We start from the raw sequence: 13510 nt of genomic DNA on the forward strand, positions 1-13510 counted from the left end.
GGGCGCCAGTGGCCCAAGCCTGTAATCCTAGCTACTAAGGAGGGTGACATCTGAGGATTGAGGTTCAAAGCCAGCCCCAGCAAAAAAGTCTGTGAGACTCATCTCCAAAAACTGGAAGTGGTTCTGTGGCTCAAGTGGTAGAGCAGTGCCGTGAGCTGAAGGCTCAGGGACAGCGCCCAGGCCCAGAGTTCAAGCCTCAGACCAGCCAGCGTTTTAAATGCATGGGAGTTGGTGGCTCATGCCTGAGGAAGGAGGCTGAGAGCGGAGGATGGCGGTTCAAAGCTGCCAAGGCAGGAAAGTCCCTGGGGCTCCCATCTCCAAGGAACCAGCAGAAAGCCAGAAGTGGCACCGTGGCTGGAAGTGGTAGAGTGCTAGCCTTGAGCAAAAGAGCTCAAGGACAGTGCCTGGGCCCCGAGTTCAAGCCCCACAGCCAACAATTTTTTTTGTTTTGTTTTTTGTTTTTGGCCAGTCCTGGGCCTTGGACTCAGGGCCTGAGCACTGTCCCTGGCTTCTTCCCGCTCAAGGCTAGCACTCTGCCACTTGAGCCACAGCGCCACTTCTGGCCGTTTTTCTGTATATGTGGTGCTGGGGAATCGAACCTAGGGCCTCGTGTATCCGAGGCAGGCACTCTTGCCACTAGGCTATATCCCCAGCCCCCAACAATTTTTTTAAAAAGCTTAAATCCCATAAATTATTACAAAAGGTTGCTTCTGTTAGGAGGCTTTGTTTTACCAAAATGAGAGAGTAATACAAAAAGAAGAAAGGCATGGGATTCAAGATAGGAGATCCAGTCTAGAAGAGATGTGGGGCAGTTCTCCAGGTGCAGGGAAGGGACTCCTCAGAGGACAGCACTACAGCAGACAAGCACGCAGTCTAGACGGAAGCCTAGGACTCCACACTTACTTTGAAGGCCTTCTGTATTTTATATTCTTACCCCTGATGGTGTGTGGGTAGTATGTCCCCAGAATCTTGTCTGTACTTAGCTTGCATGAACCATGTGCTGATGAAGTTCTTGCTCTCTCTTCCGTGCCCTGCTACCTGGATAATCAAAGACATTCATTTCACTTCACCCCCAGAAGAATTTCACTTTGAACTACTGAAGAGAGTTGAAAAGTGGCCATGGTAAGTAAGTTTAGAAGCAGAAAACAGGCAGCATTTCATTCTCAGTGATCATATCACTGTCATATTTCTACACCTGGCCCACCTTGTCACCCTTCCAGGAGCCCTGTCACATTTCCTGGGGCTCATTTTTGCTTTCTCCAGATGGGGGCTGTGATAAACTCTGAAAAATCAAAAACAGAATATGATTTTACAAGTTCATCTCTTGAGAACCTTCATAAAGCAATAGGAATAACATCCTTCTCATATATTGCCAGGTTTGTGTTTTCCTGATGGCTTTTAAATTAACTACCTTTCGCATTCATTTATGTGCAAATACTTACAGTTAGAATAAACTATTTGAAAAATGTATTTCCATTCACCATATTTTAAAAACACGAAGAAAAACTGCATGGTGATACCTGTAGATTTGCAAAAAGCATTCTGTAAATTTCAATACCCATTTACTTCAAACAAAACAAAATGAAAACAAAGTCTTATAAACTAGTGATAAAAGGGAAATTTTAAAGGTGTAAACTTTATAGCATATAACATACTAGTCAAAATAGTCAAGGTATGCGTTAAAATTCCCTTTAATATCAAGTATAAAATAAGGATATACTATCACCATTTTATTTAACATTGTAATAATGGACATTTTGCCCAAGACATGTTTGATGATGGCCTGAATATGTACAGAAAAATCACAGAACATGTACCAAAAAACTACTGGAAGCAATGAGTGAAATTTCACATAGTCACAAGATTCTAGTCAGAAATTGGTGTTTCTATGTGCTAGCTGTGAGTAGGATAAATAGGTTTTTTAAAAGTACAGTTTATAGGGCTGGGGATATGGCCTAGTGGCAAGAGTGCCTGCCTCATATACATGAGGCCCTGGGTTCGATTCCCCAGCACCACAAATATAGAAAATGGCCAGAAGTGGTGCTATGGCTCAAGTGGCAGAGTGCTAGCCTTGAGCAAAAAGAAGCCAGGGACAGTGCTCAGGCCCTGAGTCCAAGCCCCAGGACTGGCAAAAAAAAAAAAAAAAAAAAAAAAAAAAGTACAGTTTATAACACATCAGATGTTCAGGGTTAAAATAGCATGTCAGATCTGTAAAGTTTTTTGCAGAGAGAAATTAAATAAATGCAAACCTGAATACCTGGAGCACTATAACCTTTTATGAGTTAGAAAACACATATATGTGTATATTCCTAAATTTAACTACAAGTTCAATAGAATAATAAAATCTTAGAAGAAAAATCTAATTTTTTTGGTAAAATTTGAGAAACTCAATTCAGAATAGCCCAAATAGTTGTGAAAAAGAGCACAGTTAGAGGACACATACATACTTAACATACGCAAAGCTCTGGGTTCAAACTCCTAACACCCAAAGGGCTGGAGGATTTACCCTGCTTGATGTAATCCAAACAATGTTGTATTACAGATGCTAAGGATATAGAACATCCTTAAGTGCTAAGATCAGTAGACCATTCAAGAGTAGACCCACACATCAATATTTGCCAGTCTTAAGTAAAAATGTCAAGGTCATTTGGCTGAGAAAATTCCGTTAACTTATCTGATTGTCTGTTTAGTTGGAAAATAGACCAACAAATTGTGCTTACAACAACTGCATTTTCCCCCCCACAGTACTGGAAATTGAAACCCAGACCTTGCACAGGCCAGCTAGGCAAGCGCTCCACCACTGGAGCCACAGTACGCCTCCACACGCCCAGCCCCGTGGCCCCTTACTTTGACTTTTTTTCTGATAGAGTCTTGTTACTTTGCCTAATCTGACTTCTAACTCATAATTCTCCTGCCTCTCAAGTAGTTTGAATTATAGGCATGTAGAAACTGTATATTTATTCTTAAGGGAAAAAAATAGAAATATGAATGTCAACCTAACACCATCCCTTTTTTCTTTTCTTTCTTCTGTGGTGCTAGAGTTCATTCTTCAGATGCAAGGGTTCCTTCCTTCATGGTGAGCATTCTGCCTACCACTGAGCTACACCCTCAGTCTCATTAGGATTATGTCGTGGAAACGAATCATACATCTATATGTAAAATAAAAATTATAAAACTTTAGTAGAAAAATATAGAAGTCTCCAGTTAAGCAAATAAGTTATTAAGACACAAGCAAAAACTATAAGGAGAAATAATAAACGTTGTCAAAATTACAGATTGTGAGCAGATCTGGTAGCATGCACCAATAGTCGTAGCTAATCAGAAGACTGAGGCAGGGGATCACTTGAGCCCAGTATTTCAAGGCCATTCTAGACAAACAGTTGTAACTTCTTAGAAGTTACAAATTTTGGTTCTTCAAAACTACAATGTTTAAAAATGAAAGGTGAAAGGCAAGTCGCATCCTTAGAACCTACCTGTAAAAATACATGTTCAGTATATAAAAGAGGATTTTATTGAATGTAGGTAGATATGGTCTATATCCTTATCTATCTCATATGTATAGAGAGTATGTAAGACAAACAATAAGTATTACATCTAATAAGATACATGGATAGCAAACAAGCGCAAAAATTATGCTCAATAATCATTAGGAAATGTGGATGGAAAACAATGAAATATGTGAAAGGCCACTAGATTAGTACAGATGCCACTGCTAAAACAGCTTCATGGAGGGGTGTTTTCAACTGGAACATGCTTACATGGCTTGTGGAAATGGAAGATTGGTACTATCTCTTAGGAAAGAAGTTCCAGGCGGAGGAGTACGTAGCTGAGTGGTGGCGTGCTTACCTAGAATTTGCAGTGTCCTAGGTTTGACCACACGTCTTAATTATGAATGTTCATAGATGCCTTCTTATAATGGTAAAAAACTAAAAACAATATCCACCAGCATCTGGACAGAATATACTAATTGTTTTGTGTCCGTTGAGTGAATACCACTTGGCAATAAAAGTGTTAACACACACCAACATGAATGAATGAATCTTAAAATGCCAAGTGAAAGAATAATACAACAAGGAGTATATATGGTATGATTCCATTATAAAAAATTCAAGTTAAGCTTTGGAGGTAATGGTAATACATATTACCCTTATTGTGGTGTTAATTTGATGGTATTTAGAAGTTATTCGTCAGATGTACATGTTAAATATACATAGCCAGCCTGGTGCCGTGGCTCACACTTACAATCCTAACTACCCAGGAGGCTGTGAGCTGAAGGTCAGAGTTCAAAGCCAGCTGGGGCAAAAAAATTACTAACAGACAAAACCATGAAACTCATCTCGTTACCCAGCAAAGCTGGAGTGGAAATGGAGGTATGGCCCAAGTGGTAGAGGGCTAGCCTCTGAGCAAGAGTGTGAAGCCCTATGTTCAAGCCCCTGCACACTGGTGCACGCACACACACACACACACACACACGTCAAACATACAGAGTCCACCTCATTAAAACCAGAACTCATTAAAAAGCTACTGTCAATATTTTAGATAACTCACCAACCTTCAGTGACATGAAAATAATGCCTCCCTCAGGATTTATTTGGAGATTTTTTTTTTATCTCTATATCACCTTTTTTCTTACTAGGCTTTTTTTGTAAATCCTTTACAATGTATATGTTTACTTGTTTACCTCACCCCAACTATATTGTAAGTTCCTAGAGAACAGGGGCTTGGATCTTATTAACTATTAACCCACTCACATGCTCAGAACAATAACTGGCAAATAGTATAAAATGGTTGTGTGTGAATGCGTATGAGAGTGTATGTGCACACACCTGTGCACGTTTCAACTTGGTTACCTGACAGCATGTGACTCCGTTCATGCTCATTCTAATACACCATCAACCTGTCTCTTCCATGGCACTGAAGAGGTTGTAGGGTAATTTTACCAGACTGCTTTCCCGATACACTGAACAAACTCTTGACAGTCCTCTTTTTTTGCCTTTTTATTGGCTAAATATATTTGACAAATGCTCAGGTACAGAGGTGGATTCTGGAGTCCCCGATACTTAGGAGGTTGAGGTGGATTCTGTGGTCCCCGATACTTAGGAGGTTGAGGTGGATTCTGGGGTCCCCGATACTTAGGAGGTTGAGGTGGATTCTGGGGTCCCCGATACTTAGGAGGTTGAGGTGGATTCTGGGGTCCCCGATACTTAGGAGGTTGAGGTGGATTCTGGGGTCCCCGATACTTAGGAGGTTGAGGTGGATTCTGGGGTCCCCGATACTTAGGAGGTTGAGGTGGATTCTGGGGTCCCCGATACTTAGGAGGTTGAGGCAGAAGGCCCAGCAGTTAGAGAGCTAATGTTTTTTAATTAATGTATTTGTGTGACATACATAGGTATCCAGTTCATTGAGGAGTTTTATACTAATGGAAACTTTTCCTTCTCATAAAGGTAGTGACTTCAGCACTAATCATGACATAACTGAAACATTTTTAATTTTGCTTTTCTTTTTCCCCACAGGGTATACCCGTGGCTTAGAGGGCTGGGTTATACATCCTTGGGTATATTTTTATTGGGATTTTTATTTTGGAACATAGATAACATCTTTTGTCATTCATTGAGGTAAGATATCTTTCACTCCTTGAGAAATTGTTTTGGAAGCATTTTATTAGCAGAGGATTTAATAGGCATATAGAAATACCAGTGAGGGGCTGGGAATATGGCCTAGTGGCAAGAGTGCTTGGCTCGTATACATGAAGCCCTAGGTTCGATTCCTCAGCACCACATATATAGAAAATGGCCAGAGGTGGCGCTGTGGCTCAAGTTGGCAGAGTGCTAGCCTTGAGCAAAAAAAAATTTAAAAATACCAGTGACCTGAAATAATTTTTTTACCAATGTTGATATTGTCCACCACAGTAAAGTTATATTTTAAGATTACCTGTTTAAATTACATGAAAACTTGAACCTTAGAATATTTTATAACTCCTGTAGGCTTTAGGTGCTTTGGGTGCATACATCACAGAACTACAGCCAATCAGATGTTTATTACATCTTTGAGACCTGCCTGGTAGTCTTTACTGAATAAAAATGATTTGTAAAAAGTATATGAAATGCATACACATAAATTTGGACTTTCATATGGTCAGTGTTATTTTCTAAGAAAGTTAAGTTCCTTTTACCATCTTGTCAGCAATCACATATTGACAGGATTTGGAACCTTAAGCTTTGGTCTCTGGATTCTAGTCTTTCACTTAGTCACTTTCTGGGCCAGAATTACCATAGAATAAACACATTAAGTAGATTCATAAGCCATTCCAACTCAAAATTCTGTGGCCTAACAATGTTGCATAAATATGGAACACAGAGGATTATAACTCTGTGAACAGCATCTCAAGGAGGCCACAGCAAGATTCGGAATTGGCACCTCACAGGATGAATGACTTCCTCTCTGCAACAAGTAAGTTGCAGACAGGGTGGAGAAAACCGGATTGACATAGATTTGGAGGTTTCAAAGAAGTATTAAAAGCTGGGTACCAGTGACTAACACTGTGGCTCACTGTAATCCCAGCTACTCAGGAGGCTGAGATCTGAGGAGCCCATTTCAAAGCCAGCCTGGGCAGGAAAGCCCATGAGACTCTTACCTCCAGTTAATCACCAGAAAACCAGAAGCGGCGCTGTGGCTCAAATGGTAGAGTGCTAGCCTTGAGCTGAGGAGCTCAGGGACAGCACCCAGGTCCAGAGTTTCAAGCTCCACAACTGACAAAAAGGAAAAGGAAAGATCTATTAAAGGGGCTAGAGGCTGAGTGGTACAGCACTTCTCTGGCACCCACGAAACCCTGGGTTTGATTGTATCTACTCCTTTCTTCCTCCCCAGAAAGAGAGAGATTAGCCAGATGTATTCTGATTCAAACAAACCAACATTCAAAACAAATTTGTGAGAAATGTGAAACTCTGTTAAGTAATTAAACACTTGATATTAAGGATTATTGCTAATATTTTAGGTGTGAAATGATATTATGCTTATGTTTTAAATACTTATCTTCTATGTATACTGCAATATATCTGAAATATATACACTGAAAGAAAATTATGTAATATTGAATAATTGCTTCAAACTACTATGGGAAGGAGAAGTGGAGGAATGTTTAAATAACATAAATTGATCATGGTTGATATTAGATAATAGATACATTATTAGTTTGTGTACTTCTTCATATTAACATTTTTTGTAGTGAAACACTTGCATAAGCAAATATAAACTTGAAATGTAGGTAGACAAGCAATAAGCCCCGCTTAGAAAGCTGAGATCTGATGTGTTGGGCAGTTGGAGAGAGGGGCCGGTGCTGAGGGGCTTCATTGGGAGAGGCTGTCTACGTGTGTGGGAATGGCACCGCAAGCCGCCTGCCCCTGGTACAGTTAATGCACGCTGATAAGAATGTTCACAATAAAGCTAAGATCTAGATGAGGTTCTGAAGAGGAACACTGACAGAACCCCAACCAAGGAGAGCCTCCACTCGCTGCGTAGACAGGTCATCACCCCCTCGTCCTCTGGATGAGGGGGGCTGCGCGTACCCCGCGCACCCCAGGACTCGTGGAGCTGTCTGCAAAACTAGGCTGATGTTTTCCTCCTAAAGGTTAAGTGTGGCAGAGACTGAATCAAACCATCTAGAACTTGAGCTTCAGCTCTGCCACCAGCTGAGTGACTCAACAAACTAACTTTACACCTCTCCAAATTTTAAATTCTTAGTCTGTACAGCTGAGCTAATAATATCTCCAGAGAACTGCTGGTTCCCAGGTACAATCATGGATACTGAAGAAATTTATGGACTACATGTTGATAAACCATGATGACAGGAAACGTGTCCACTTTCTTGAGTGGACAGCTAACTACACTAGTATTTCCCAGAATGCATTCTAGAAAATAGTGTTCATAAGAATTACCTGAAAAAACAAGTTCCATGGATTTGCAGATTCCTTGAAGAAAATTTCTTAGCATATACTTTCCAAAGAGTTTAATCTATTAATATACATTAAGAGTCATTAAAAGATCATTAACCCACATTTCCCACATTAACTTGACTCCTTTCTTCATGAAGTTGCTACTAGGAATACTATTTCTTAGAGTGCTCTTTCAGAAACAATACCACAAACTTGAGGAAATTAAATAATTGCCATCTTTGAAAGTGAAAATTCAAACTGCCTCCAACACCATCGGTCCTAGTGCTAAAATGTTTTAAGTTTTAACCTGCTGGTTTTTCCTTCTCTACACAGGAACTTTAGGAAGAAGCTGCCACCTGTTCTCGGTGTGAGCACGCAGTTTCATGCATGGTGGCATATTTTAACAGGCCTCGGGTCTTACCTCCACATCCTCTTCAGGTAGGGAATACAGATCCTTTTCTAACCTGGTGTTGCAAGCGCTCTCCATTTTTCCATTTGGCTCTTCCCATGGGAAGGTGCAAGTAGAAATTGACTTGCAGCTGTGCCTCTGCCACGGCGCACGGCCGCACAGGCCTCGGCTCCGCTTTGCCCGTCACCCCGTGGCTGCTCTTTCCTTCCCGAGCCAGGTTCCCGTGCAGGAGCAGGAGCCGCGTGTAACCTTCATGTGACCTCTTTATGCTTTGACTAATTTCTTTCTGCCTCGATTAATTGCGCATTCTTTCCTCATTTCATGTACTTGATGGTCTTAAAGAACACAGGACTTTTGTTATACTTCAGAATGGCCCTCAACTTAATCTTTAATGTTGCTCCTGACCCAGACCTAACCCATGAACTATTGGCTGAAAAGAAAGCTTTCTTCTTGGGCTGGGGATATGGCCTAGTGGCAAGAGTGCCTGCCTCATATACATGAGGCCCTGGGTTCGATTCCCCAGCACCACATATACAGAAAATGGCCAGAAGTGGCGCTGTGGCTCAAGTGGCAGAGTGCTAGCCTTGAGCAAAAAGAAGCCAGGGACAGTGCTCAGGTCCTGAGTCCAAGCCCCAGGACTGGCAAAAAAAAAAAAAAGAAAGCTTTCTTCTTTCCACAAATATTTCCCATAACTGAATTGACTGCTGCTTTTCACCTTGTGTCCTCCTGGTAGAGTCTGTTGAAGGTCAGCCCTTTATAGCAAAAATGGACTGTGCGCTCCTACTGATCACACTTATCAATGTGATTTGGGGCGGGGGGGTTCTTATTTTGTGGCAGTGCACACTGGAGTATTCAGAGGCAATGGAGTATCATTTTAGATAAAGACTTTGGAATAATTATAGTTATATTGGGAATAATTATATCATTAATAGTTATATATGGGGGCTGGGAATGTGGCCTAGTGGTAAAGTGCTCACCTCATAGACATGAAGCCCTGGGTTCAATTCCTCAGCACTACATAAACAGAAAAGGCTGGAAGTGGCACTGTGGCTCAAGAGGTAGAACAAAAAGAAGCCAGGGACAAAGCTCAGGCCCTGAGTCCAAGCACCAGGACTGGCAATAAATAAACACACAAACAAATTAAAAAACAAAACAAAACAGGAGCAGGGGAAGTAGCGTGGTAGTAGAGTGTCCTGGTCCAAGCACAAGAATGGAAGGGAAGGAGGGAAGAAATTTTCTTTTTACTGTATACTCTTGTATTTTTGTTTTTTGTCAAGTTGATTGCATTCCCTGTTAAAATATATTAAATAATAGAATACGTTTCTTATAAATTGAGCAAATATTTTGAAAGTTCCTTCTGTAGTCTTTGGATTGGAGTAGAAATGGTATGACTACATATCTTGGTAATGTAAATTAATGAAAGCCTTTTGAGGGAGACAGTGCTGGAGCTCAAAATGGTCTTACACTTACTGGGCTTGCTTACTCGGATGGTTCTCTACCACATGAACTGTGCCTGCCTCCAGCCTGAGTCTCAGACATTTCTGCCTGGGCTGGCTTTGAATCATGATACTCTGAATCTCAGCCTCTTGAATATCAAGAATTTTAGGTGTACCCTGTTAAGTGAAGTGAGGCTCAGAGAGACAAATAGCTCATATTTTCCTCTCATATGTGGAATCTAGATCTAAAATACAAATAAATACACATGCTTACACATACAGGTCTCTGCATATACACACAACCTAAACAAAGGATGCTATACTTAACATGCTTGAAGGGAGGAAGCGCGGGTGTAACTTCTCTGACCGGCTAATGTACAAAATGAACACCAGGAAGTGGAAACATGTGTTAGGGGGTGGGCAAAGGGAGGAGGCACAGGAATGGGGCGAGGAAGGATGAGCAGGATGAGCAAATGCAGTCATTGTAGTCAGTGTATCGTGTGTAAAAATGGAACTGTGTAACTTGAGGGTAGGGACGGGAAGGGGGACATATCAAGAAATATAACCTCACCTTTACAATAGAACCTCTTTGTACAACTATTTAATAATAGATTTTTTAAGTCACTTTGCTAACCCTCAAAAAATGCTTGATGAATGGACAAAACGCATCCCGATGGTTGTAAACTTTGCCTAGGCAGAGGCACTGGGGTGAGAGCTGATCAGCCAGTTTGCATGGACTCAGAGTTCACCTGGGGCTGGGGACTGAGCTCAGTGGACAGGCACTCGCCTGCCAGTGCAAGGGCCTAAGCTGGGTGCTCAGCCCTGCTAAATAAAAACAGTAAACAAATATGTGAGGCGTTCAAACGTGTGTATAAAAATTCATCTAAAGAGCTTCCTCCTGCTCCTTTTTCTTTCAGTTTGTATACCAGAACACTTTACCTGAGATACAGGCCAAAAGTAAAGGTAAGTCTGTCCTGGGGTAGGATGGGGAGTGGTCGGTGCACGTGTGTGTGCTCACGGGCAAGGATGGGGTGGATGTAGGAGATAGGAAGGGTGGCATGGAGTGGCGGTGCTGCGAGCACAGCCTTTGGAACAAGAAGATAAACAGTTTCCATTCACTGGGCACCCATGACTCACGCCTGTCACCCTAGCTACTCAGGAGGCTGAGATCTGAGGATTGCGGTTCAGAGCCAGCCCAGGCAGGACAGTCCACGAGACTCTTATCTCCCAATTAACCACCGGGAAACCAGAAGTGGCGCTGTGGCTCAAAGTGGTAGAACACTAGCCTTGAGCTGAAGAGCTCAGGGACAGCACCCAGGTTCAGAGTTCAAGCTCCCCAACTGACCCCCCCCCAAGAAAAAGAAAATTCCATTTACTACCAAATGATCTTGGATACATCTCTCTAAACCTGGGGTACTTCAACAATAGGATGGAGCTGTTAATAGCTACATTATAGAGCTGTTTTGAGGAGTACAGTTTTGATGCCCACTTCTCTCCTTGACAGAGTAGATATGTGATACGTTTAAATCATGGTACAGTTAAATCAGTTGAGTGAAAATAACTTCGGAGATGTGATGCAAGTCTGGGAGGCGTGTGCTGTGCCCAGGCTCCTGGTAATACCAGGACAGTCACTAGCAAGCCAGCAACGCCCGACGCACTGCCCCCTGGATTCCCTCTCATGCCGTTCCAGTCATCTTCTTATTCTGTGTTTATTGCCACAGTTTCTCTTTGGAATCTGGCCCATGATCATGCTCGAGCGTCTCAGGAATCATTGAAGAATAACTTTACCAAGGGAAAGAAAAGCCACCCGCCATAGTCCTGGAAGGACAGATAAGAAAGTGCACAAGATCTACACATCCAGATACGTCATGACCATCGCGACAGGAGAGACTTTCCGACTAATGCTGCCAGCCCCTTGGAGAACGAGGAATGGGCCGCTGGGTGACTAGCTCCTAGCTCTAGCTCAGTTTGTCCTTATCTTCATCCTGAGATGTTTATAAAGAAACAAATATGATGTGTTTTACTCAAGAATGCCTGGGAAACTGGGCTTTTCTTAACAGCAGTCTTTGGAAATTAATCTTTTTTTTCCTCTCTTTTTTTTGACAAGGGTTGCATGTGAACTATAACTTTCCTAATGTCTGATTAACCAGGGCAGCCATGGAGGACCGGCAAACCCCCCTCTCTGGAAGCCAGCACTTAGCTGCAGCAGCCTTGATTTATACTGTTGTCATGGTAACCGTTAACCTTCAGAGATGCTTGTCCACGAAGTTTTTTTAAAGAGTGCATTGTGGAATTCTAGGTATTTCTTCTCTGTCTTGGTACCTGTTGAAGTTACATAGCAAACTGTGGCCTGCCACTTCCCGGGACTTGCTGTCGGCTCCGGCGTACCTGTGCCGACACAGCCAGAGCAGATGGACTGTGTGTTTGCCCAGCTCCGCAGAGCATCTCAGAGTGCTGCTGTCCCTCCAGTCAGCGGTCTGTAAGTCCCGGCCGCTCCGTAAGGATCTTTATGTTATCTGTGTTTTCATGGCTAGGCCATTATTGTTGGTGGTCTAAGCCTGTTCATAGCCCATTCTTCGTACCTAACTTACTTGAAGTTATCAGAGAATATCATAAAGCTCCGGCTTTGTTTTTTACATTTTGGGACATGTTCCTGTTCTCGGAGAGGTTGTAGTTCTTAGGGAAGCACGTCAGGCTAATTCGATGAAATGGCCGGGACCCTAAAGCTCTCTTACATAAAACTTAATGAGACATCTCCATGTTGGGAAGGAAGCAGCTATAAGGACTGAAATAGCTCAGACTTACAGCTTACACAATACCTAAAACTTACAGTGCTAATAAACAGCAGTGCTTTCAGTGTGTGGGAAATTTCACTTAAACAAAAACAAGACATTTTAATGATTGCATCTAAAGGAAAATAGTTTTTTTTTTACAGAAGTTGGTAACGAATTTATTTCATTTTTCCAGTATTCAGTAAGCAGCCCTAGTACATGACAAAATTCTTCCTTCACCTATTAGCCTTAGTTTTAGTCTAGTCTTATTTTCCTGCACTTAATGTCCCGACATGCCATTAAGGCAGGTCCTTCCACCTGCTTTTATATTTTACAAAACCACTTGCCAAAACATAAATCTAAGAGAACCTTGGATGTGCTTAGGAGAGAATAAAAAGAAACCGTTCCACTGCACTCCATAAAAATACTTTCTTTTGCTGGAAAATTCTGTTCATACATTGCTGCGTTCACTTGCAACCTCCTTGGACTGTCACTCTTTAATGAATTCTTTGGTTTTTTGTTTTGTTCTTGTTGGTTGTGGGGCTTGAACTCGGGGCTGGGTGCTATCCCGGAGCTTTTTTGCTCAACTCTAGTAGTAATGTACCACTTGGAGCCACAGCTCACCCACTTGCAGTTCTCTGTTGGTTAATTGGAAATAAGAGTCTCATGGATGTTCCTGCCTGGCTGGCACAATCCTCAGACCTCAGCCTCCGGAGTAGTTAGGATTACTCCACCCAGCTGAATTTGTTTATTCTTTGTAACATTCAGTCAAACATTTTTCTTCATAAAGAATTTCTATCTGTGCAGTGGAGACATGGTTCAAGTGGTATAGCATCAGTAGCAAGCATGTGGCCTTGAATTTAAACCTCAGTACTGAGGAGAAAAAAATAATATGTATAGGAACAAAGGATTTATTTATAGGAACAAGGAATCTATGTATAGGAACAAAGACACAACTTTCCT

General features: G+C 41.9%; 1 protein-coding gene across 1 annotated transcript in view; it reads left to right on the top strand.

Moving 5' to 3' along the window:
• The window catches only part of Acer3 (alkaline ceramidase 3), a 54699-nt gene extending 42864 nt beyond the window's left edge, over nt 1-11835 (top strand). Inside the window, exons 8-11 of the mRNA XM_048360287.1 lie at nt 5514-5615; nt 8265-8369; nt 10694-10739; nt 11498-11835. Coding sequence (XP_048216244.1) covers nt 5514-5615; nt 8265-8369; nt 10694-10739; nt 11498-11551 — 307 coding nt within the window. The 3' untranslated portion in view covers nt 11552-11835. The remainder of the gene's footprint in view (nt 1-5513; nt 5616-8264; nt 8370-10693; nt 10740-11497) is intronic.
• Nucleotides 11836-13510: the final 1675 nt, after the last annotated feature.

Source organism: Perognathus longimembris, chromosome 13 (genome assembly GCF_023159225.1).
Source record: "Perognathus longimembris pacificus isolate PPM17 chromosome 13, ASM2315922v1, whole genome shotgun sequence".
NCBI classification, from domain to species: Eukaryota; Metazoa; Chordata; class Mammalia; order Rodentia; family Heteromyidae; genus Perognathus; species Perognathus longimembris.